At 52.5% G+C, this 20,155-nt stretch overlaps 3 protein-coding genes across 5 annotated transcripts; 1 reads left to right on the forward strand and 2 right to left on the reverse strand.

Annotated features, from left to right (window-relative positions):
- The first annotated feature begins 605 nt into the window (after positions 1 to 605).
- Positions 606 to 2,942, forward strand: LOC146760292 (E3 ubiquitin-protein ligase Itchy-like). 2 transcript variants are annotated; one of them, XR_014947389.1, is made up of 5 exons: positions 606 to 692; positions 879 to 975; positions 1,481 to 1,553; positions 2,229 to 2,326; positions 2,668 to 2,942. XR_014947389.1 is itself a non-coding variant. In XM_085550802.1 (5 exons), exons 2-5 carry the CDS (start codon positions 909 to 911, stop codon positions 2,782 to 2,784), a joined length of 270 nt encoding a protein of 89 aa, XP_085406928.1. In that variant the 5' UTR covers positions 606 to 692; positions 879 to 908; the 3' UTR covers positions 2,785 to 2,799. The 2 variants fall into 2 exon arrangements, 1 of the variants encoding a protein (XP_085406928.1); XM_085550802.1 differs by having other exon boundaries at positions 2,753 to 2,799.
- Positions 2,943 to 8,634: 5,692 nt separating this feature from the next.
- On the reverse strand, positions 8,635 to 11,268 carry LOC146760293 (uncharacterized). 2 transcript variants are annotated; one of them, XR_014947388.1, is made up of 4 exons: positions 10,153 to 11,268; positions 9,997 to 10,078; positions 9,421 to 9,614; positions 8,635 to 8,992 (listed from the first exon to the last, which is right to left on the reverse strand). XR_014947388.1 is itself a non-coding variant. In XM_085550797.1 (4 exons), the coding sequence occupies exons 1-4, from the start codon at positions 10,315 to 10,317 to the stop codon at positions 8,891 to 8,893; spliced, it is 501 nt and encodes a 166-aa protein (XP_085406923.1). In that variant the 5' UTR covers positions 10,318 to 10,878; the 3' UTR covers positions 8,635 to 8,890. The 2 variants fall into 2 exon arrangements, 1 of the variants encoding a protein (XP_085406923.1); XM_085550797.1 differs by having other exon boundaries at positions 9,997 to 10,036; positions 10,153 to 10,878.
- Positions 11,269 to 19,053: 7,785 nt separating this feature from the next.
- LOC146760294 (E3 ubiquitin-protein ligase PHF7-like) lies at positions 19,054 to 20,007 on the reverse strand. The gene is made up of 4 exons (XM_085551404.1): positions 19,965 to 20,007; positions 19,606 to 19,697; positions 19,428 to 19,514; positions 19,054 to 19,182 (listed from the first exon to the last, which is right to left on the reverse strand). Exons 1-4 carry the CDS (start codon positions 20,005 to 20,007, stop codon positions 19,054 to 19,056), a joined length of 351 nt encoding a protein of 116 aa, XP_085407530.1.
- Positions 20,008 to 20,155: the final 148 nt, after the last annotated feature.

Raw genomic sequence — 20,155 nt, forward strand, 5'->3', positions numbered from 1 at the left:
CATTAAGGCTGGTGGTTCTGCTTTCAGGATGTGTGAGAGAAGCCTTATGTATCAGGTAGTATTTGGTTACTGTGTTGTTCTTCACTTTCTTCTTTGCAACCAATTTAGACACATTTCTAACCTTAAGATTCTGCCAGCATAAATTTTTTGGCTGACAGTGTTTTTGTAGTCCTTGACAATGTGATTTGCATGTGTCTAAAGAGTGAGTGACTGGAAAGCAAGGGAGATAAGAACCAAATATCAGCGGATGGTCAAATTACAGAGTGGAGCAGGTTTTAGCTGCTTTTGGTCTCTCCAAATTATACTCTGCAGCAGAACATCGTATTTCTAGCACAGAATTGTACGGTTAGGCAATGAGAAAGTATGGTTTATATGTCTAAATGCATTCGTTTTCATGACTGGTGTATCTTCTTTGTTGCCACGGATGTTATTATTTGCTGTGGAAGTTTCAGTTTAATAGTAAAACCAAGCGTACTGTGATTGCGGGTGCTTTGAAGTACAGTAGTATTTCAGTGCAATAGTCTTGCTGTAGAAGCAAAGTTGTAGCTTGTAGTTTCCATGTTTATGAAATTTTTCTTCCCTAAAGGTGCTCCTGTGTGGAATTCAAGAAACTGATCTGAATGACTGGCAGAGGCAATACCATCTACCGGCATGATAGCAGAACCTGCAGACAGATATTGTGGTTCTGGCAGGTTTGTAGACTTCTTTTTTCCACACAAGAACACAGCAACAGCTTAATGAGCAATAGTCAGAATTACTCAACAGATAAGTAGCATGTAAATGTAAATGATAACTGCTAATCCAGCTGTCCCATGGGGGATGGGGAAGTGAACATTTCAATATTAAACTTGACATCAATGTTAATTATTATTTTTCAGTTTGGGAAATAAATAGATAATGAGAAGAGAATGAGATTTCTACAGTTTGTTACTGGAACGTGCAGATTACCAGTAGGAGGATTTGCTGACCTCACGGGTAACGAGCCCTCTTTAATGCATTTTATGCTCATGTTATTTCCTTTTTTCTTAATAAGGACCAAGCTGTGTGTTTAAGGGTATTTTTTAATGAATTTATATGGAATCTGAGTCTTGCATATTGGTAGAGCTGTGATAGAAAAAGGGATGGATGGAATGTGAACACGCCTTGCATCAGTGACTTGATCCATGGTTTGGACATGGTCCTGGCAGGGCAGCCTGCTCTGGGTATCCTTGGTTGATCAGAGTGGCAGGACTAGGTAAACTCCAGAGATTCCTTCCAGTACCAAACCAACGATGTGATTCAGTGGTTGAGTTTCTTTGAAAACCGCTTCATATTTATGCATTTCACTACGTGGATTTCTTCAGAGGGATGTAGTGAGAGACAAATGTCTTTGTGCTCTGCAAGTAGTTATAGTCTTGTTTTCACGCACTGTGTTCATGTATTACCTACTGGTATACACGGGCAGTTAGACCTAAGAATTCATTGTTTGATTTTTGTACAGGGAGCAACAGACCCCAAAAATTTTGCATTGAGAAAGTTGGAAAGGAAAACTGGTTACCTGGAAGTCACACCTGGTAAGTACGAAGGATCAAACTCTGCTGTGGTTCTGTTCTTACAGATGGCAGTCTACTTTGAGATTTTAGGAAGTGGGTGTGATATGGAAGTGTCTGAGACTGTGTGAAAGCAAAGCACTGGGCTATGGCAGTAAGCTCTGCTGAGTAATAGTTGAACTTCTGAAAAGCAGTTTTGTTGTGGAGCTGATTCCATTGTAAACACCATGGATCTGCACATCACTAAAAACGTAAAGCTACTTTTAGTACTTAAGGTTGTCCTTTTTTTAAAGAGTTTGGGATTGATCTTTCATTATCACCACGCTCGATCTTGGCAATGAAAATAAATAGCCACGCTCATGCTCCCTCTTGGCTGGAGAAAATGTAGCTTCTGCTCAGTTTCTCAGTTACGCTGGTGCTTTGTGAAGATGCTCAGATTTTAAGTTTCAGATACAGAAGAGAGATTAGGTGAGACTTGTTCCTAAATACATTGCCAGTTATGGAAAGTTATCGCTGCTCAGGTGCTTGTTGTGCTTTAACTCTCACTTTCATAGACAAGTGCATGTCAAGATACAGGTGTTTTAGAGGGTACAAATGCAGTTTTCCTTCTGAACAGGACAGTTCATATGCCTGTGTTCCTAATGGATATTTGGTGGTTTAAACTGTTGTTCAATAATTAAGGTTTCTCTTTGTTTTCAGTTTCAGTCGCTTGGACCTTCCAGCCTATAAGAATTATGAGCAGCTGAAGGAAAAGCTGTTATTTGCAACTGATAACCCCACAGCATCTGCTACCCCAGGTAATATTGGACTTCCAGCTGAGTTGAATGACTTTACTGCTCCCAGCACTGCTTGAGCAACCTGATCTGTGTGAATTCATACTGCATAACAAATACATACTCGTATGTAGCTGCCAACTAATCCCAGTTCTCAAACATGAAAGTAAATTCTGTTTCGTTGTTTGCCTTATGAAAATGACATGAAAAACCGAATGAGCTGCTGAGCTGCTGATGGACGAATTAACAAAGCCTTATTGCTCCAGGTAGCTCAGGTGTTCCTATATGAAGCTGCACAGTAAATGCGTCATGTCTTCATCTGATCAAGCAGCGGGAGCTGATATTTTAATGTGTTTCTGTTCCAGAAAAAGAAAAACTGCAAACGAAAAGCCTGTTAAAATTGTCTTGTTTGCATCATTCTGACATGCTGCGCTCTGTCTGTGAATTCAGCTCTTGGTTCTGTTGGTATCTCCAGCCCCTGATTCTTGTGGTGTCTTCTGCATTTTCTTCAAGCATCACTGTTTGTGTATATATGCTCTATTGAACAAGGACATGAACTGGGATCAGCAGCACTGGATGGTAAAATACTTTACTGAAATTCATTGTCGGCATTTCCTTGTATTGTAATTTCCAATACTCAAGTAACTGAAACAATATCTGTGTAAGTCAAATATTTTTATAAAATGACTCAAAGAGATGCTCGTCCTGTCATTATTGGTTTGGTGTTACGAAGCACAAGTGTAGAAATGAAGGATTGAACTGCTGCTGGGGGTTGCAGGTAGGCTGGGTTTCTGTCGTGTGCTATTTCTGCCTGCTGGGGATGTGAGCGGGCGTTGGGCCCGAGCCCCGCTCGTGTTGGTCACAGCACAGGGGCTGCAGGAAACACTGGGAGAGCAGAGCAGGGAGAGCCGGGCTGTGTGCAGGCCGGGGCATGACATGGAACCTCGGCAGCTGCACAGCTGCTGAGCTTTTCCCCCAGGTCTTCAGACTCTCAGGTGATAAGGCTGTGCAGCAAAGCCAGCTGGGCACTGCTGATACTGCGGGCTTAGGGGATGAAGCCCTGCAGCACCTGCATGGCACTCCCTGTAGTCTGCCATCTTTATGTGCACAGCTGCTGTAGGTGGTGTTGGAGCAGTGGAGCGGCAGTGCGGTGCTGCAGGGCAGCTACACACCCCAGGGGCTCTCCATAGGCTGCAGTGATGTGGCCCAAGTCCCATACTCACTTTCTTTCCCGTCCCCAAGAATGACATACCAGTAGCAAAATATGTTTTCCCCTTTTCCCAGTGTCCAAAGACAGAGATGAGGTGTCTTAGCAAGTGCACCAGCAATGTGTGGAGCAGAACCGCCTTGGGAGCCACTGTCACACCTGAGTTGATCCGTTTTAGGCTTCCCATGGAAATGTAGCATTTTGACTCTTCGTTAGTAAATCTTTGAGGTTGCATTTGACCTGCTGTTGCAATGTCTGCTGCTTGCTCTTCATGCAGCTAGTCCATGTATTTGTTTATGTAGTCAGTGCTAGGGTTTGATTTAGACAGCTCTGTCATCTTTTCAAGAGCTGCACCATGGTCGGCTGTGGAGAGAGGGTGAGTGGGAGGGGACACCTGTGTCCCACAGTGGCTCCTCCAGTCAGTGAAGGTCCTGAAATTGGTCTCTTCAGCTAATAGGGAGCTTTCCTCAGCTACCGTGTGTTTGGAAAGAGGAAGAGCAGTCCCAGGACCTTCAGCTGTGAGACTCTTCAGACGGACCTTGTGGAGACATCTGCAGGTGTAGTCTGGGATGGAACGGCTCCTGTTTGGCTCTTGTTACCCACGTGCAGCATGTGGTTATTGAGCTTATAAGGGAGCAACATAGGAAAGAATCCTGTTCTCATCTACTACCTAATGCTAAGTCATTCCTCCTCACGGGGAAGTGACTAAGCATTGGTCCTGGGTGCTAGGAGAGGGATGTCAGATCTGAAAGCAGTGTGAATGATGGACAGCCATGTTAAACACAGGGCTGCTCTGCGGTGCAGAGGTGCTTGTGAGTTCAGAAGATACCTGCTGAAGGAGAACTGCTTTGCTGTTGGATGTCATCAAGCTGCAATCTGCCCGGGCAACAGCAAAACAGGCAGAGGTGTGTGCTCCAGACTGTGCCAGCCTTTGATTCTGTTCCTGAGGTGAGCTGCGCTTTGCTCGCTGCAAATTCCAACTATATTTGTAGGAATTATTTCTATGAATAACACAATGGTGGTGTTTGAGTCGCAGACAGATGCAGCAGAGCCTTTGCTCTGATCTTTTCAGGAACTCAAGCAGCTTTTTGCCATCCCCACCTGGAGCCATTGAAGCGTGCAGCCAGGAGCTGGACTCAGTGGTCCTCGCAGGGACCCTCCAGCTCAGGAATTCAATCATTTTACAATCACTGAGCTTGGCAGACATGCAAAGAGTGTGGGTGTGACAGCAAGCAATTAGCATGGCCAGCATCAGGAACCCATGGTTATGAGCTTAGGGCTGGTTTAGGTTTGCCAAGCGGGGGGACTAATGCTGGGATCCTTCTCTCCGGCCTGGAGGCTCTCACACAGCAGCATGGTTCTGTGTTTGGCAGGTGGGTTGGACCCAGGCTGTGCAGGAATCAACTGGGCTCTGCTTCAGCTGCAGTCTGAGGGCCTTTGGCTGCAGCCAGCTGCTGTTCACACAGGATACAGAAAGCTCCAGAGCCACACAAGGGCCTTCAGGCTCCGAGTGAAACCCCACAAGCTGAGGGGAAGGAAGTGAACATCACCATCCTTAAGTATCACCACACGGAGCCTTGACCCTCCCTGGCACCCAGGCATCAAAGGGCTCTTTTCATGTTCTTTACAGCAGGCTGGGAAAGAATCTTGGCTTCAAAACTTCCAGAGCAGCAAGAAGGAAGTATTGGTTCTCTTCACAGACAGCCTTGGTTCTTCCGCTGCTGCCAGTGGGGAACATCAGCAGAGAGCATCTCTAAAGCAGAGAGAAGCACATGTATGAGAATGAAAGTCAATTAGGTCTGAGCAGGATTAATAGGGATTTAATTGAACTATGTAAACTGGAACTCGGGTCACGAGCTGCTTATGAGCCTGCCTCAAGGGATCATGCAGCTTGCACTGGAGGAGCACAAGGATGCATTGTGAGCGGGACAGCATGTGGTCAGAGAGGGAGACCTGCTTGAACAGTCAAAAATGGAAGAGAAAAACTGCTTGAGATAGATGCCTGGGAATTTGAGGACTTACCGCACAGTCTTTCCTTCCTTTCCTCTTCTGGGGAGGGAACCAAGTAACACCAGCCAGAGCTCACCCAGCTCACCGCTCCTCCTGCAGTCCAAGTGGCTGCCAGGCAGCTCCCTGCTACAGCTACACTTGCCATGGGGCCTACAGAAATCCCCATTATCAATCGACTGAATCCCCATCTAATCCCCCGATCCTATTAACAAACACTGCCTTTATTTTGCTACCTCCATGGGGGCTCTTGGAGCCAACATCCCTCATGAGAGGCAAATTAATTAAGACATTGCACCGTTTCCTCTTTCCAGGAAGGTGGAGGTGTTCTGGCAGACATTTTGCTGCTTCCAAGTCAAGCACGGACACACGCATGCCTGAAAGTTTGAGCCAACCACCCTCACACAGATCGAAGGAGCTGAAAGGCCTCCCCTAAACGCGTCACTCTCGTGAACAGGCCATGGATGTCCCTGTGTTTCTACAGAGCTCAAGAAGCTTTCATAGTAAACAGAAAGAGGCAGCATGACTTTTAAAAAGTTACTTTTGTTTTAATTTGAAACAAAGATTATATGTAATTGGTGTGAGATATTTTTGTCATGTTTCTTTGTCCTGAGATCTCCAAGCAACTTCGGAGTGCTTTTGTCTCGCATGCTTTGTTCTGTTCTCCTCATGCTGCCCACCTGACTCATCCACCAACAGCAAGGGAGAGAAGCAAACGCGGTCCTTCTCACACTGATGGTTCCAGCAAATGTGCTGCTAGTCTTCTGGTAGAGAACAGACACAGCACAGCACTGCTGCTGGACCTGGGCTCACAATGCATTTGTCAATTGAGGATGGCAGTCTGTGTATGCAAAAGGATGGCAGACTTGCAGCCCCACCACAGAACCCTTTTCTTCAAAGCCACTGTAAGCTCTGGGGCACCTAACACAGCAGGTTCTCCTCCCGTTGACTCATTTGTGATCAAACAAACCAAGCAGTGAGCTGGCATCAGGAAGCTCCAGATGCCTTACAGAGACTCTGTGGCTACGACACCACCTCTCTCCAGACCCTTCTAGCCATATTTCAGGTTAACACTAGACCGTCCCTGGCCCTGAAGAGACAGACCCTAAAGGAATGCAGTGTCTTCAGCTCTTGCCATATATCAAGTCCCAAATAGGTGAAGTCCTCTTTGCTGCTAATGCATTGGAAGCCCTTCCCTTCCAGCTTCCTTAGTTCCAATCCACAGTCCACGAAAGGGAAAGCACAGCCATGCCTGAAAAACAGACCACGTAGTCCGTTGCCTTTGGTGCACTTCTGAGGAAGCATTCCAGGCGATTCTGCTGTCCTTTGTGCCTTCCTGCTCAAGCCCTTATCGCTTCTTTTTGCTTTCCTTGGCTTTCTTGCTCAGCTGAGCAGCACTTGCCTTGGGTTTCTTCACCATCTCCCAGGTCTTAGACTCAAAGCCCTCCAAGTCCTACAAGAATCAATTGGGAAACAGTCAGGGAGCTTTCTAACAACGTGCTGATGCCCAGCTCATTTCAGGCATTTATGTGAAAGCAAAAGTACGTAAGTGCTGGGTATCTCCGCTGGAATGCATCTATATCAGGCTGAGCCTACATTTAGTAAGACCTGAGCAGCACCATCCCTGCTTCCTCTGTATGTGTTTCTGGATGAGTGTTAATCCACACACAGCCTGTTACCACAGAGGTTGTTATAAGCTTAAGTGCCTAAATCAGGCTTTGTAGAGAAAAAACACCCCCATTTTAACAGCAGGACAAAAACCAACACTAAACAACAATTACTCACACCAGAAAAAGATACCACAGAATCACCAGCATGTATTGAACCACTGAAAAGGTATTTCTGCTAAATTTTCATCCTTATCACGTGCGAGACAAAAGGTAAGCCTCAAAACAGCAGTCAGAATGTCACAGTCAGAGCCTTTACACCAAGACCAAAATCCAGGCAGGGCACCGAAGGCAAAGCTCTCTTCACCTGGACTAACAAGGAATCCTAAGCTATAAAGCTTGTTTCCTTCAGGGCAGATGACAGATCATATTTCAGCCATGGGAAATAAAGTCTAGTTATCTGGTAAAGACACGAGGGAACAGTGCCAGTCTCATTGGAGAAAGCGCACACACACAGATTGCCTCCTTTCATTAAATGCATTTGAGTCTAAATATTGCTTTAGCATCTTGGGTTCTAGCAGTCAGAGCTTGCCAACTGGAAAAGGACACACAGAAAATGCCAGAGCAAGATGTGCTAGCTTCAAGCTTCCAACACAGAGCACCAGATAATAGAGGGGCAGACACGCATCTGACAGTATCCTTTAATCAAAGAGTCCTGTTCAATCATCTCTAAAGTCAATGGGCTATCATATCACATCTGTGTGGCTTCCCAAGGAAAGTGAGTTGGCTGCCTTTCCAAAGGCTGTAATCAGTGCATGGGGAGCTGCGAGGCTCTGCAGAAACAGAGCAACAAGCAGCTATTACTCAGGTTTGTAGATTGGTGCTGCTGAGAAGTGAACACTGATGCCTTCTGCTGTTCAAACCAAGGTAGTCTCCAAAGCCTGAAGCCTCTAAAACTAAGAAGCTCATCTATACGTGAACCTAAGCATCATTCCTAAGAAATGGAGAGTGTCTCTTTTGTTTATTGTCATGTGAATTAATCACATGCACAGGAAATCATGGGGACAGTGCATATACGGAGAAAATAAGAAATAGAGCATACAAACAACCTAAACACAAACAAGTTTGTCAGTTCTATCGCATTAATAGGACGAATGAGGGCCAGAAACTACACATCAAACAAAGCAGTCATCATTCTCAAAGAACAAGCTCTAGATATACAGTATCTACAGAAGTACAGAATAGAGACAAGCTCAAGGCGCAGGGACACCTTTCTTCCTCCCACGCTGCTTTTGTTTCTCTCAGCCCTCGGAGAACAAGGGGTGCTCACAGTTCATCACCAGCAGTTCCAGATGGGCTGAAAGGCCACCAGTTGGGAACACCAACACGGAAACGTGGGACAAGCAGCTCCATTTCCAGGAGGGACGTGAAGCCGACCACATCAGGACCCTGCGATTGCCAGCCTGAGCCAGGCACATTTTGAGCAGCTAATGAAAGAGGCAGCACCACCATTCAAATGTTTGTTTCACTTTTATTTGCAATAGAGAGATGCAAAATGCATCAAAAATACATTTCAATATGAAATCAAATAGGCGGGATACTGGTAATGACTAAAGACAAAGCTTCCTTAGTTCCTCTCCGCAGTCCATGAAAGGGAAAGCACGGCCAGGCCTGAAAACTAGACCATGCAGTGTGTGTCCTTTGGTGCACCTCTGAGGAAGCATTCCAGGTGATTCTGCTGTCCTTTGTGCCTTCCTGCTCAAGCCCTTATTGTTTCTTTTTGCTTTCCTTCTTGCTTCTCAGCTGAGCAGCACTTGCCTTGGGTTTCTTCACCATCTCCCACATCTTAGACTCAAAACCCTCTGAGTCCTGCAAGAAGCAATTGGGAAACAGTCAGGGAACTTTCTAACAACTGGCTGACAGCTGCTTTGGGAGCTCAAGTCACCTGACCGAGCAGCTTTGGGAGACCAGCACAGGAAATTGCCTTCCTGACCTCAGGGCACATTAGAAACTCCACATCTGTCAAGTTCCCAAAAATCCCATGCAAACCAGAGCCTAAAGTCCTCTCTAGCAAGGCGGTCCATGCTGGGAGGGTGGACCCTCTGCCTGGCAGCTCATAGGGCGCAGCAGCAGCTGCAGGATAGGATGAGCTGGCAGCTCAAGGCTGCTGGCGTGCGGAAGGAAGGACAGAACCAAGTGCGGCACTCTCAGCAGTGCCGGGGCACACTGCCGTAGGCAACAGCTACAGACAGTTCCCTCCCAGCCGATTCCTATCAATCTCACACAGCGCTACTTACTGCCTTTGGGGACTTGAAAGCTGGCAGGATGATGGCCAGCACACACAGGAGCTTGAAAAGGGCTCCAAACAAGAGTCTGTAGCGCAGCATGTTCTCCAATATCGTGGGCTCAGGGATCTCAGGTGGTGAGAAATGCAGTTCAGCAGCCATAGCGCAGACAGCTGCTGCTCCACTGCTCTCACAGAGGCTGCGTGCTGTAAGGGGGAAAAAGGCATCATTAGTCTCAGGCACTGCAATGGGGTTACTTCCTGCGAGCAAACATTTCCAGGCTGACTTAGAGAGGTGCTGGGAAGATATCCAGGGCCTACTGACCCGAGAACAAAGAGGGACAGCAAACTTGCATTTCAGTTGCCTTTGCCCGCCTGCCTAGGAAAAGAGCCTTCAGCCTTCAGTACTGCTGCACTTGCAGGTGGGGGGAAGAGAAGCAAGAGAGGACGGGTGGACGTCAAATAAGGGAAGAGCTTAACAAACAAGAATAAACCTATCCCTGAGCTCCATCACACATGCATGACCGCTGCCTTATTAATATTAATACCAGTATTATTCACAGAATTAAAGTTTCCCATGTTCACGTACCTGGTTGTGGACGTGTTTGCTGTCTTGCTGCTGCTGTGCTCTACAACGCCAGACACAGAAATAAAGTGCACAGAAAGCTGATCTGTTGAAGACAGAGGAGTGAGCTGTGCTTAACCAACACTGCTTCAGCACATGCTTACAGTAAGGCACACCTACCTTACAATGGCCACGCAGGAAGCTCCAGACACAGCTCTGGACTGTTTCCATGAAGCCCAATTGCATTTCACAGCCACTCACGCTCTGCTCCTCGACAATATGCAACAGAGAAGTCACAAGATGCAAATCCCATCCATCGGAGATGTCACAGACCTCTGCACTCATGAAGCAGCACTCATGTCATTGGGTGAGAAAGCAGACGTGTGCTTACCGAGTGAGCGCTGTTTGCTGCCATCTGCTGGTAGGACCCCACCTAACTCTAAGTACGAACAGTAACCTATGCCTAACTCTAAAACAGGAACAGAAACCTACACCTAACACTAAAACATGAACAGTAACCTACAGCTAGCTCTAAAACAGGAACAATCATCTACTAACACTAAAACGTGAACAATAACCTACTCCTAACTAAAAAACGCAAACAATAACCTACTCCTAAAACTACAACTAAACTTAACACTAAAATCCACAATAGAAATAGGGTTAAGATGGAACCGGGGGCCCGCAGAGGTCTCAAAGGAGGAGCTGATGTTAAATGAAGCCACCCGGCTAATGCCGGGGGCGGGGGCCGCGCAGACAGTAAGGAGCCCAGCGCCTGGACCAGCGATGGCGGAGCTGAGATGGTAAGGATGTGGGGCCTGGCACGGTGGTGTGGTGCCAGGCCAGCTGTGCCACGGGCGGATCCACCTCCATGGGTTCATCTGGAGGCGGATCCACCTCCATGGGCTCATCTGGCGGTGGATCCACCTCCATGGGCTCATCTGGAGGTGGATCTACCTCCATGGGCTCCACGGAGGTGGTCATGCAGCTGGTCCAGGCGCAATGGGAACGGGCTCGCTTGCCTGTCTGCCACCTGATGGTCATGGTGGGCCCCCTCCTCCTCCTCTCCGACCCTGCAGTCCCCGGCTCCATCTTCCCACCTAAATCGTGGGAATCCTCCAGCCTTGCTCTCTTGGCTTCCGACATGGCTGTCAACGTCCAGAGCTCTCAGAGGCGAGTGCGTTGCGTGGGGCAACGGTGACCAAGGTGACATGGCCAGGGTTCTAACATGGCGGCCGCACTGCTGGCACTGTTGGCACTGGCGTGGGACACACCAGCTCTGCTCTCCATGTTCCAATCCTGAGCCTCTCCTTGTAAGACCTCTGACTCCATTTGCATCCACTCACTCTCATTACATCCCACATCCGCACACCGTGCTGGAACACACACGGGGCCATGCTGCCTCACCGACCCTCAGTGGGGACCCACAGCCGTACAGCACCATCAGCACAGCAGAACCGGGCCGTGCTCCTGATGCTTGTCCAACCTCCCTCTCGCTGCCCCCATTCTGCTCAGGCAGCCGGTCCCAGCAACAAACACCAGCACAGAACTGCAGCCCCGACTCGTCCCGCTCACTGACAGCCAGAGCAAGGACATGTTACACACCTTCCTTCAGCTCCGATCACCTTCCCGGCACCGCCATGCCGCCATGGCCCGGAACTGCTCCCGCCGGCACCAAGCGCTTCCTGCCCCTCCATCCCCCGCTCCTCCTTTCCCTTCACTTTCCATCCGCACTCAGGACGCAGATCTCAATGGAGGTGGCTGCAGAACATCATCAGTGCAGGCAATCAATGGCTCGTGCTGCGCTTCACTGCCTTGTGCTCCTCGGTGCTCTGCTGTGCCCTTTCCTAACCCCGCAGGATCACATCTGCCATCCCCTGCAGCCCCTGTGCTGTGACCAACGCGATTTGTGCTCGGACCCAACGCCCTCCCTGCTGCCGGCCCTCCCCCATGCACATGTGCTGCACCCACAGCGGCTGCCCCAGCCCCACAGCCCCGCAGCCTCCTGCAGGCAGCACAGCCCCGGGCACCGGGCTCGGCCCCAGCCCCGAGGTGCTGCTGCACGGGCTGAGCCCAGACCCACAGCTGAGATGCAATGACCACTCATCAACATTTCACAGAATCACAGAACTGTCAGTGTTGGAAAATTCTTTACTCAGAGGATGGTGAGGTGCCGGCAGTGCTGCTCAGATCTGGGGGTGCCCCAGGCCATGGAGGGTCCCTGGGCAGGCTGAGCAGAGGGGCAGGCAGCCCATGACAGGAGTGGCACTGGGAGATCCCTTCCAACCCAAACGTGCTGTGATTCTGTGACTTACTGCATATGGTCCATACAAGCCACACATACAGCAAAGACCAATGCTTCCAGAGTCCATGGGTTTGATGCTGACACATGCATCTATTCCAGATACACCAACCTTCTGTTCCACACGGAGCTAACCCGCTGTCCCACCTCGGGGGTACCTGCAGTACAAACCCAGACAGAAAGAGCCCCAACTGCATGGAACTGAAGGGCCCCAGAATCAGGCACTAAAATTAGAGCTAGAGCTCAGCAAGCTGAAAGTGAGCCACCAGTCAGCCCTGCAGGAATGGTGCTGTGTGCCACATCCTCCTCCTCTCCTTGCACGCCCCACGCTCAGTGTGTCATCCTGCCTTAGCTCACACCAGGAGCACACTCTGCCACCAGACCTGCACTGCTCCTGGCACTGCAGGGCAGCACTCCTCAGTAGGACAAGTGTGGGCTCTGTCTCTGCTTTCCTCTCCCCTCCAAAGCCCTTGGAGCTGCAAAGCATTGCACAAACAGAAGATACTGTGACCAAGAAAAATGAGGGCTGTGGGAGCTGCGAAACGCCCGGCTCGAGCAGGGAGAAAGTTTTTCATTTTCACCTCTGCAGAAGCAGCCCATCATGCAATTTACATCTCGCCCTCCCAGTGCCTCTGGGGGCCGAGGAGCTGGGAAGAGGCTGGTATCAGTGTGTCTGAGCCATGGGATCAATCCCATGTGGATTGGGGGGTTCACAGCTCTTGAGATGCAGGAAACAGCCCCCCAGGGGGACTGAGAGCTGCTGGGAGCAGCATGGAACCATGGATGCTCATCTGCAGGACGGACACAGAAATCCCAACCCTGCCTTCCTCCAGCCTTGCTGCACAGACACACTCAGAGCCTCTTCTCCCCTACTCACACAGTACCTGCAGGAAAAACCCTGCAGCATGGCTAGCACTACCTCCACCTGCAAAGAAGAGACCGAGAAAGAGCTGGTGCATGCATCCCTGTGTTGCTAGGGACATAACTCATGCCCTCCACCATGGGACCTTTACCCACAGAAGGAAGAGAAGACAGAGCACATAATTCACAGCGAGGGGGTCCTCCCAGCATCATGGGTATTGGTAGCAACTAGTCCTGGAGCAGAGAGTTTCAGAAACAAAGCAAGCATTGCATTTGAAATAAATTTTCTTCCCCAGCTTCCTAAAACTCATTGCCACCCCACTCTGCCTTGTCCCAGCAATGGGAGCCATTTCTCTAAGGCTTCCTGGAGCTCAGCTTTGTGCTTCACACTATGCTCCAGCCCAGATGCCCGGACCACAACCTTTCCTATCTGTCCTTCTCCCACATCACTTCCACATGGCAGCTTTCTGAAGGGGACTTCCACTGGAAAGCTCAAACACCAGGTTTTCATTATATGACAAGGAATCTGCATAAAGCCACATAACCTCTTCTCACTCAAGGAACAAGCTCTGCATTTCTGCTCCCATCCCCATTACCTTCATTGCTGCAGGAGCACACAGCCCCAAGGCTCAGAGGAGCCCACAGGAGGTCAGGACCACAGCTGGAGTTGCTGCCTCCACTCGGCAGCGCAGCACCAGGACCAGCAGACTGTCACACTGTGAGCACTGGGCCCAGTTCTGGTCTCCCCAGTGCCAGGAGCCCAGGGAAGAGCCACCAAGGGGATGAAGGCTCTGGAGCATCTCTCCTGGGAGGTGAAGCTGAGGGAGCTGGGACTGCTCAGCATGGAGAAGGGGAGGCCCAGGGCCTCTTGTCTGTGTCCAAAAGTCCCACATGGAAGGGGAAGAAAGGACAGTGACAGGTTCTGTCAGTGGTGCCCAGGGGCAGGAGGAGGTAATGGACACTGCCTGGAATACAGGAGGCTCTCCCTGAGATTGCACAACACCCCCTGAGCTGCCCTGGCAGATGCATGCAGAACCATCAAAGCTCAGGTGCATACAACATTGAGATGGCACCTCCCGCCATCCCAGCCTGCTTCTTCTCTGCCACCCATCCCTCTGCAGTCACTGTTGACACTTGTGATGCACAGGCAGACACAGCCTGCAGGGCAGCACCCAGCACAGCCCTGCACCCTTCCAGCAGAAGCCCACCTGGAGGCCTTTCATCCTACAGCAAGTTCCAACTTGCTTTGCTTTGCAGTTACAGTGCTATTTCATCAGCCAAGGGACCTCACCACGAGCCCGCTGAGAGTTCAGTGAGAAGACTCAGGGGACTAAACAACTACAAGGAAGCTCAGAGAGAGCAAGAGAAACAAGAGAAGGAGTATGGATATGGATCCAGCAAACCAAAGAGACCACTCACTTTGAGATTGTCCCTGGAGGTGCTGAAACAATACAGCAGTGTGTCACCTGTAGCGACATGGTTTATTGGGCATGGTGGTAACGGGTTCATGGTTGGACTTGGTGATTTTAAAGGTCATTTCCAACCATAACGATTCTATGACTCTCTAATTCTATGAGGCACGGAGCTGGGATGACAAGCACCAGGTTCTGCCCTGTAACCAGAGCAGACATAAGGTCTGGCTGATAGAAGATGCCAGTGACAGCAAGCTTTGCTCACTTGACACATCCCCACAAGCATTATCCAAGAAACCCTCAGCTTTCAGGTGCCTCGGCACACAGATCACCCTCTGCAGGTCTGGAGACCTCACAAGCCCCAGTGCTCACCAAAGCAGGACAAGCCACAGGTGCCGCTTGGGACCATCAGGGGCTGCCCTGCCCCAGCCTTACCGTGTGCGGGTTGTCATAGTAAACACCAATGGAGCAGAGCTTCGAGGAGATGCTGCAGCCATCAGTGAAGAGCTGCCCCGACTCTCCATAAGGGCCCACCCGGAACTTGTAAGCCAGTGTGGTGCTGCCGACGGGCGGCGAGCCGGCACTGACCACCACCTCTGTGAAGAGTCCTGAGTAGACAGCAAAGGCAAAGATGGTGAGCAGCAGCAGCACGACCAGCACGGCGATCAGCCCGAGGAGCATCCAGTCGGACATGATGGATGGGTGGTGCCACATCTGTCCTGCGTGCTGACAGAGAGAGCAGAGAGAAAAGAGAAGGAGAGTATTAAGGCAGTGCTTGCACAAAGTGCTCAGTATATAAACCCTGCGCCAAGCTCCCCTGTTCCAGCCTGGTCACCAGACACCAATTATGTTGTTGTGGTGCCGCCCAGCAATTAAGTGGTTGTGGGGGTGGGGATAGAAAGGCACTGTCCTCAGCACCAGGAACCATCCCCAGCACCAGGAACCATCTCTCCTGGTACCAGGAGCATACAAAACAGCCTTGCCTACAGCCCACTCCCATGGGGGATCAACAAACAGTGAGGCTGCATCATTGTAAAGAGATCATCTACACAGTGCTGGGCTGGAGATTATGGCTCCATAACCAAATAAAGGTTATAAAGGCCGTGGGCTGCAGCACAGGATTTGCAGAGCTGAGCAAGGATGGAGCTGGTTTGGGGCTGATCCCCATGCATTGGGATCAGAGCAGGAGGCCCAGCTGGAACAGCATCCCTATCACACTGCACTGCAATGCATTGCTGCCCTTCAGTCGAGGTGGCTTTTATTCATCTCCAAGTTTACAACCCAAGCCTTCCTGTTCTGCCCCACATCCCACCTCCCCGTGCAGTGCAGCAGCCGGGACACAGCTCACCTTCTCCCCAGCACAACAGCCCTGGGGAGCACATCCAAACCCAGCACAACAGAGCTGTGTGCGCCGTGCCCTCCCTCAAACCACAGCACTGACGACGAGGGTTGCTTGCCACAGCCCTATGGGATTCCTGGCTGAAGCAATGCTTGAATCCCATACTGCAAATAAACACTCTGCCTCAAGCTTGCTGTGACAAACGCTTTGTCCAAGAGGAGCTTTCCACCTCCAAAACTGTGCAGCTGAAGAGGAACCACATCCTGGTGGGGGGGCTCAGCACGGGGCTCACCAGCCCCACTCACCTGCGAGCCAGCCACGTTTAGCTACGAGCTGCACATGATCTCTCCCCTGCACAGCCACAGGCCCCACACCTCTGCAACAGGAAAAAATACATGTCACTGCTTCCTCCCCAGCACAGCGGAGCAAAAGCAAAACCCATCGGGACGCAGAACCGCGTCCGACCGAGCCCGATGCTTGGCACTGCCCCACGCGTGAGCGGGATTAACGCCCCCCGAGCCCCTCTCCCTGCGGCCCCGCACGGGGACCCACGCGTGACAGCGAGGCCTCGCGCCAGGCACGGACACGGGGGAGCAGCGGGTGAGGTTCCCCGGCGGCACCGCATCGCAGCGCCGGATCCACGCGTGATTTCCGAGGCCCGGGGCCGCCCCGCTCCGCGCACGCGTGGGATTCACCGCGTCTCTGACCCCGCTGAGCCCGGGGCGGCTCCGGGCCGTAACGGGACCCGGGCTGCGAGGCCGTCCGCCCCGCCGGGCCTCCGCCAAACCCTGGGCAGCCCCGAGCCGCCGCCCGCCGTCCCGGAGGGGCCGGAATGGAGCCACCCCCGCGCCGTCAGCTCGGCCCGGCCCGACCAAACCGGGCCCGGCGTCCCATGGCCCGCACCGGAGAGCGCTGCGGCGACAACAGGCAGCCGGGCCGGGGTGGGGAGCCCCGGTAGAACACGGACAGCCCCCTTGGGCAGCGCGGCACCCACCTGGGCCGGGCGAAGACCCCGCCGCACCGCACCGCTCCGCGCCCCGGCCCTGCCCCGAACCGCCCCACGTTGCTCTGACCCGCCCCAACCCCGCACGGGAGCGCGCCATGGGGCGGGGATACGGCAAGGGGCGGGGTTGCCCTATAGTTATTAGGGGAAGCTGGAGCGCCCCACGGGGAACAGCGCCCCCTGGCGGGCGGGCGGCAGAGCGGGTGTCACCCCGAGTGATGCCGACTGTGATACAATGGGAGATAAACCACGTGAAGGAAGAACCGGGGAAATTGTTAATTGTGTCGTTTATTAGCCACAATGCCCAGCCTGGCCTCCTCCTTGTTCCGCTTGGAAACGTTGTGTCCCGCTGGAGTCGGGGCTAGAACCCAGCTCAGCATGAACCGGGCTGCGGGAAGGAAGGAATGGGTTGGGTGCTGGGGAAGGGAAGCCCGTGGATCCAGGCACTAAAGCTGCCCACCTCGGGAAAGGCAGAGAAGAACAAAACTGACAGTGGCATAAGGAATTAAGTTTTATTGGGATGGATTCAGATGACATTGGATAGGAAGGGGAGATTGTACACGGCTGTCCTACGGCATCATCAGGGCCGGCTGGTGATGTGCCGGGCCTGACGTGGTACCCGGGAGCGGCTCCGCCCCTGGGCTGGCCCTCGCCGCCTGGACCGGCTCCTGCAGCGTCTTTGGGGCTGGCTGTTGGTCTCGGCAGCCCGACGATGGAGAGGCGAGCGGCTTCGAGTCCGGGCCCGCCCTGGATGTCTGGAGAGTGGCTCAGGCACCTGGGAACTGGGATCTGGCCCCGATGGTGCCTGGCTGGTGCTGCCGGAGCTGCTGCTCTCTGGTGTCATAGAGCTTTGAGATGCCTGCAGCCCGTGCTGGCTGGTGGTGTTGGGGCCAGCGCTGTCCAAGTTGGTGCTGGAGGCTGTAAGAAGAGACAGAAGGTGAATGGGACAGATCTCCAGCCACGGGGTGGGACACGTTCCCATCTGTCCTGGGCCAAAGGGACTTGAGCAATGCCTCGCCTGACCCCAGCCCAGCAGCACGTGGCTGTTTGCCTCTTACTGGTGCCCTCTCCAGCACAGCTGTCGCACTCCCAGCTGGTTGTGCCCTGACTCACGTTGGAGCAGAGACGGTGTGTTCCTTGTGCAGCACAGGAGCTGCAGAGGAGCAGCTGCCAGGGCCTGTGGAAAGCAACGGGTTGTGGCCGTGAGGACAAAGTGCCCTGAGCCGGGGAGTGCCCGGCACAGCTCTGGTGCTCAGACTGTGCTCCCCCAGCCCGTGGTGAGGCTGCGATGCCACGCAGAGCCCCAGAGGGCAGCTGAGGTCACTCACCCCTCTCCTGACTGCTCCCTGCCTTGGGGGTAAAGGCAGCTGCTGGCATCGCAGCGTTGGTGCCGATCTCCCAGTGCTGCATAGGAGTTGTTGTCCTCCCATGTTGGATTTCTGCCAGAGAAGAAAGGGAATGTGATGAGAGCTCACTGGCCCACAGCTAAAACTAACCCATGAAATCCATCCATCCCCATCCCCATCCACCCCTGTTTCCAGCTTCTCAATGACGCTGAGGCCCATGTTAATGGCTGCCAAGGGCCAGGCATCTCAAGAGCTCTCTGAAGGACACCAACCTGAATGGGATTCGGATCCCCATATTGAGCATGTCTGGAACAAACCAGTCCCTGTCTCTGCAGTTGGGGCACTGGAAGCAGTAAATCCCTGCACGCAGGGCCTGTTCCTGCAGCAGAAACACAAGCAGTGTGGGTTTGAGCCGGGCCTGGTGCTGCTGAGCGCCTGCGGTGCCCGCAGGGCGAGGGGAGGGCTCCTACCTGGATGCAGGCCCGGTGGAACCAGGCGTGTTGGCAGGCTGGACATGACATGGTGGTATACGACCTGCTGTCATCCATGGGCTCCATGCAAATGATGCAGGTCATGTCCTGCGCTGATGCTGGTTCCAGTGCTTGATGCGGACGATGGACCCAGCAGTAGGACCTGGGGGAAGATGGAAGGGATGGGCAAGGTGAGAAGGGCTGCGAGGAGGGCAGAGGAACGGGAAGGAGCCCCAGGCCTTGGCTCTGGCTCTGTCAGGCTGCTGGGAGGTGTCACAGCGCATTCCTCGCTGCTTTGGCTGGTGCTGACAGCAGGGTTGGAGGCCCACAGGACACACCTGGCAGCCCTTACCTGAACTCCCCAAAGTACTGGGAGATGCATTCACCCCCAGAGGCACAGGACAGGTGGAAGCTTCTCTCACATCCCGGCTCTGCGCAGGTGATGCTGGCCCCCGAACTGCCACAGACGAAGCAGAGCTGGAAAGAGCAGAGCAGCCCCATCAGCTGCAGGCTCAGGGCCTACGCAGCGGGCCCCACACCTCTGGGCAGGGCACAGGATGCGGGCAGGGCTGGGTGGCACTCTGCAGAGCTGCCTGGTGAACAGGGCTGGTCTGCAAGAGCAGGGATTTCTCCTGGAGCTGGGAGGAGGGGCTGGGATTGCTTTCTGGGGACCAGGCTGAGCTCTCCTGGCACCAAGCTCCCTGTTCTGGTCCAGTGCTCACCGTCTGCTCTGCCTGCCTGATTGCACATATCAGGTCTTCATCAAAGCAACCTGCATTTCCAGGTTGACAAAGACCAGTGGAAAATATCTGTATGAGAAGTAAAAGCATGACCTTGTTAGGGCAGAAAAGAGGCAACCATTCCTTGGATGAAGTTGGCAGCAGCCAGGAGGGAACTCACCACACAAAAAGTATGGAAGCAGAATCCAATTTTCTCATGCTTGTGCCCATATATGCTCAAGTCGTCCTCCACTTGACCACAGAGCACACATGCTGGAGAGGAGAGAGTAACAGCAGTGAGCACCTTGCAGGGCCAGGTGCCCCAGGGGCCATGGAGGGGAAGGGGCACTGTAGGCCCAGCAGTGCCAGCAGGCAACCACCGCCCAACTGCAGCCCCCCTGGCCAAGGAACAGGGGGGCGCTGCCCGGAGCAGATGTGAGCCTCTATGTTCCCCCAGCTCCCCTCTCCAACACAGGCAGAACCCCAGCACCTCTCTGCCCAGTGTCGGGGAAGCTGTGTGCAGGGATACTTTGCTCTCACCTGGCTCTCTGGAGCCGGTGGCCTCCTGTGTCCCCTCGGACATCATGCGCTTCAACAGCGAGCACTCGCAGAGTGTCTATCCCAGCAGTACAAGGCTTCGTCCTCTGCGTGCCAACCTATGGGAGAATCGGGATGAGGCTGAGTTGGCAGCTCAGACACCGAGTGATGGGGAACCGGCCTCTGTCAGCAGC

This window comes from Coturnix japonica, chromosome 6, assembly GCF_054131305.1.
Source record: "Coturnix japonica strain WE chromosome 6, WE-NBRP24, whole genome shotgun sequence".
Taxonomy (NCBI): Eukaryota; Metazoa; Chordata; class Aves; order Galliformes; family Phasianidae; genus Coturnix; species Coturnix japonica.

Coding starts and splice junctions, on each gene's coding strand:
- LOC146760293 (XM_085550797.1), bottom strand. CDS start 10,317: ATGAGTGCAGAGGTCTGTGACATCTCCGATGGATGGGATTTGCATCTT. Junction 9,615..9,996: donor GCAAACACGTCCACAACCAG/GTACGTGAACAT, acceptor TCCCCCTTACAG/CACGCAGCCTCTGTGAGAGC. Junction 8,993..9,420: donor CTTTCAAGTCCCCAAAGGCA/GTAAGTAGCGCT, acceptor TGCTTCTTGCAG/GACTCAGAGGGTTTTGAGTC.
- LOC146760292 (XM_085550802.1), top strand. CDS start 909: ATGAGATTTCTACAGTTTGTTACTGGAACGTGCAGATTACCAGTAGGA. Junction 976..1,480: donor AGGATTTGCTGACCTCACGG/GTAACGAGCCCT, acceptor ATTTTTGTACAG/GGAGCAACAGACCCCAAAAA. Junction 2,327..2,752: donor CACAGCATCTGCTACCCCAG/GTAATATTGGAC, acceptor CTGTGAATTCAG/CTCTTGGTTCTGTTGGTATC.
- LOC146760294 (XM_085551404.1), bottom strand. CDS start 20,007: ATGTCCGAGGGGACACAGGAGGCCACCGGCTCCAGAGAGCCAG. Junction 19,698..19,964: donor CACCGGCTCCAGAGAGCCAG/GTGAGAGCAAAG, acceptor TCTCCTCTCCAG/CATGTGTGCTCTGTGGTCAA. Junction 19,515..19,605: donor GCTTCCATACTTTTTGTGTG/GTGAGTTCCCTC, acceptor CTTCTCATACAG/ATATTTTCCACTGGTCTTTG.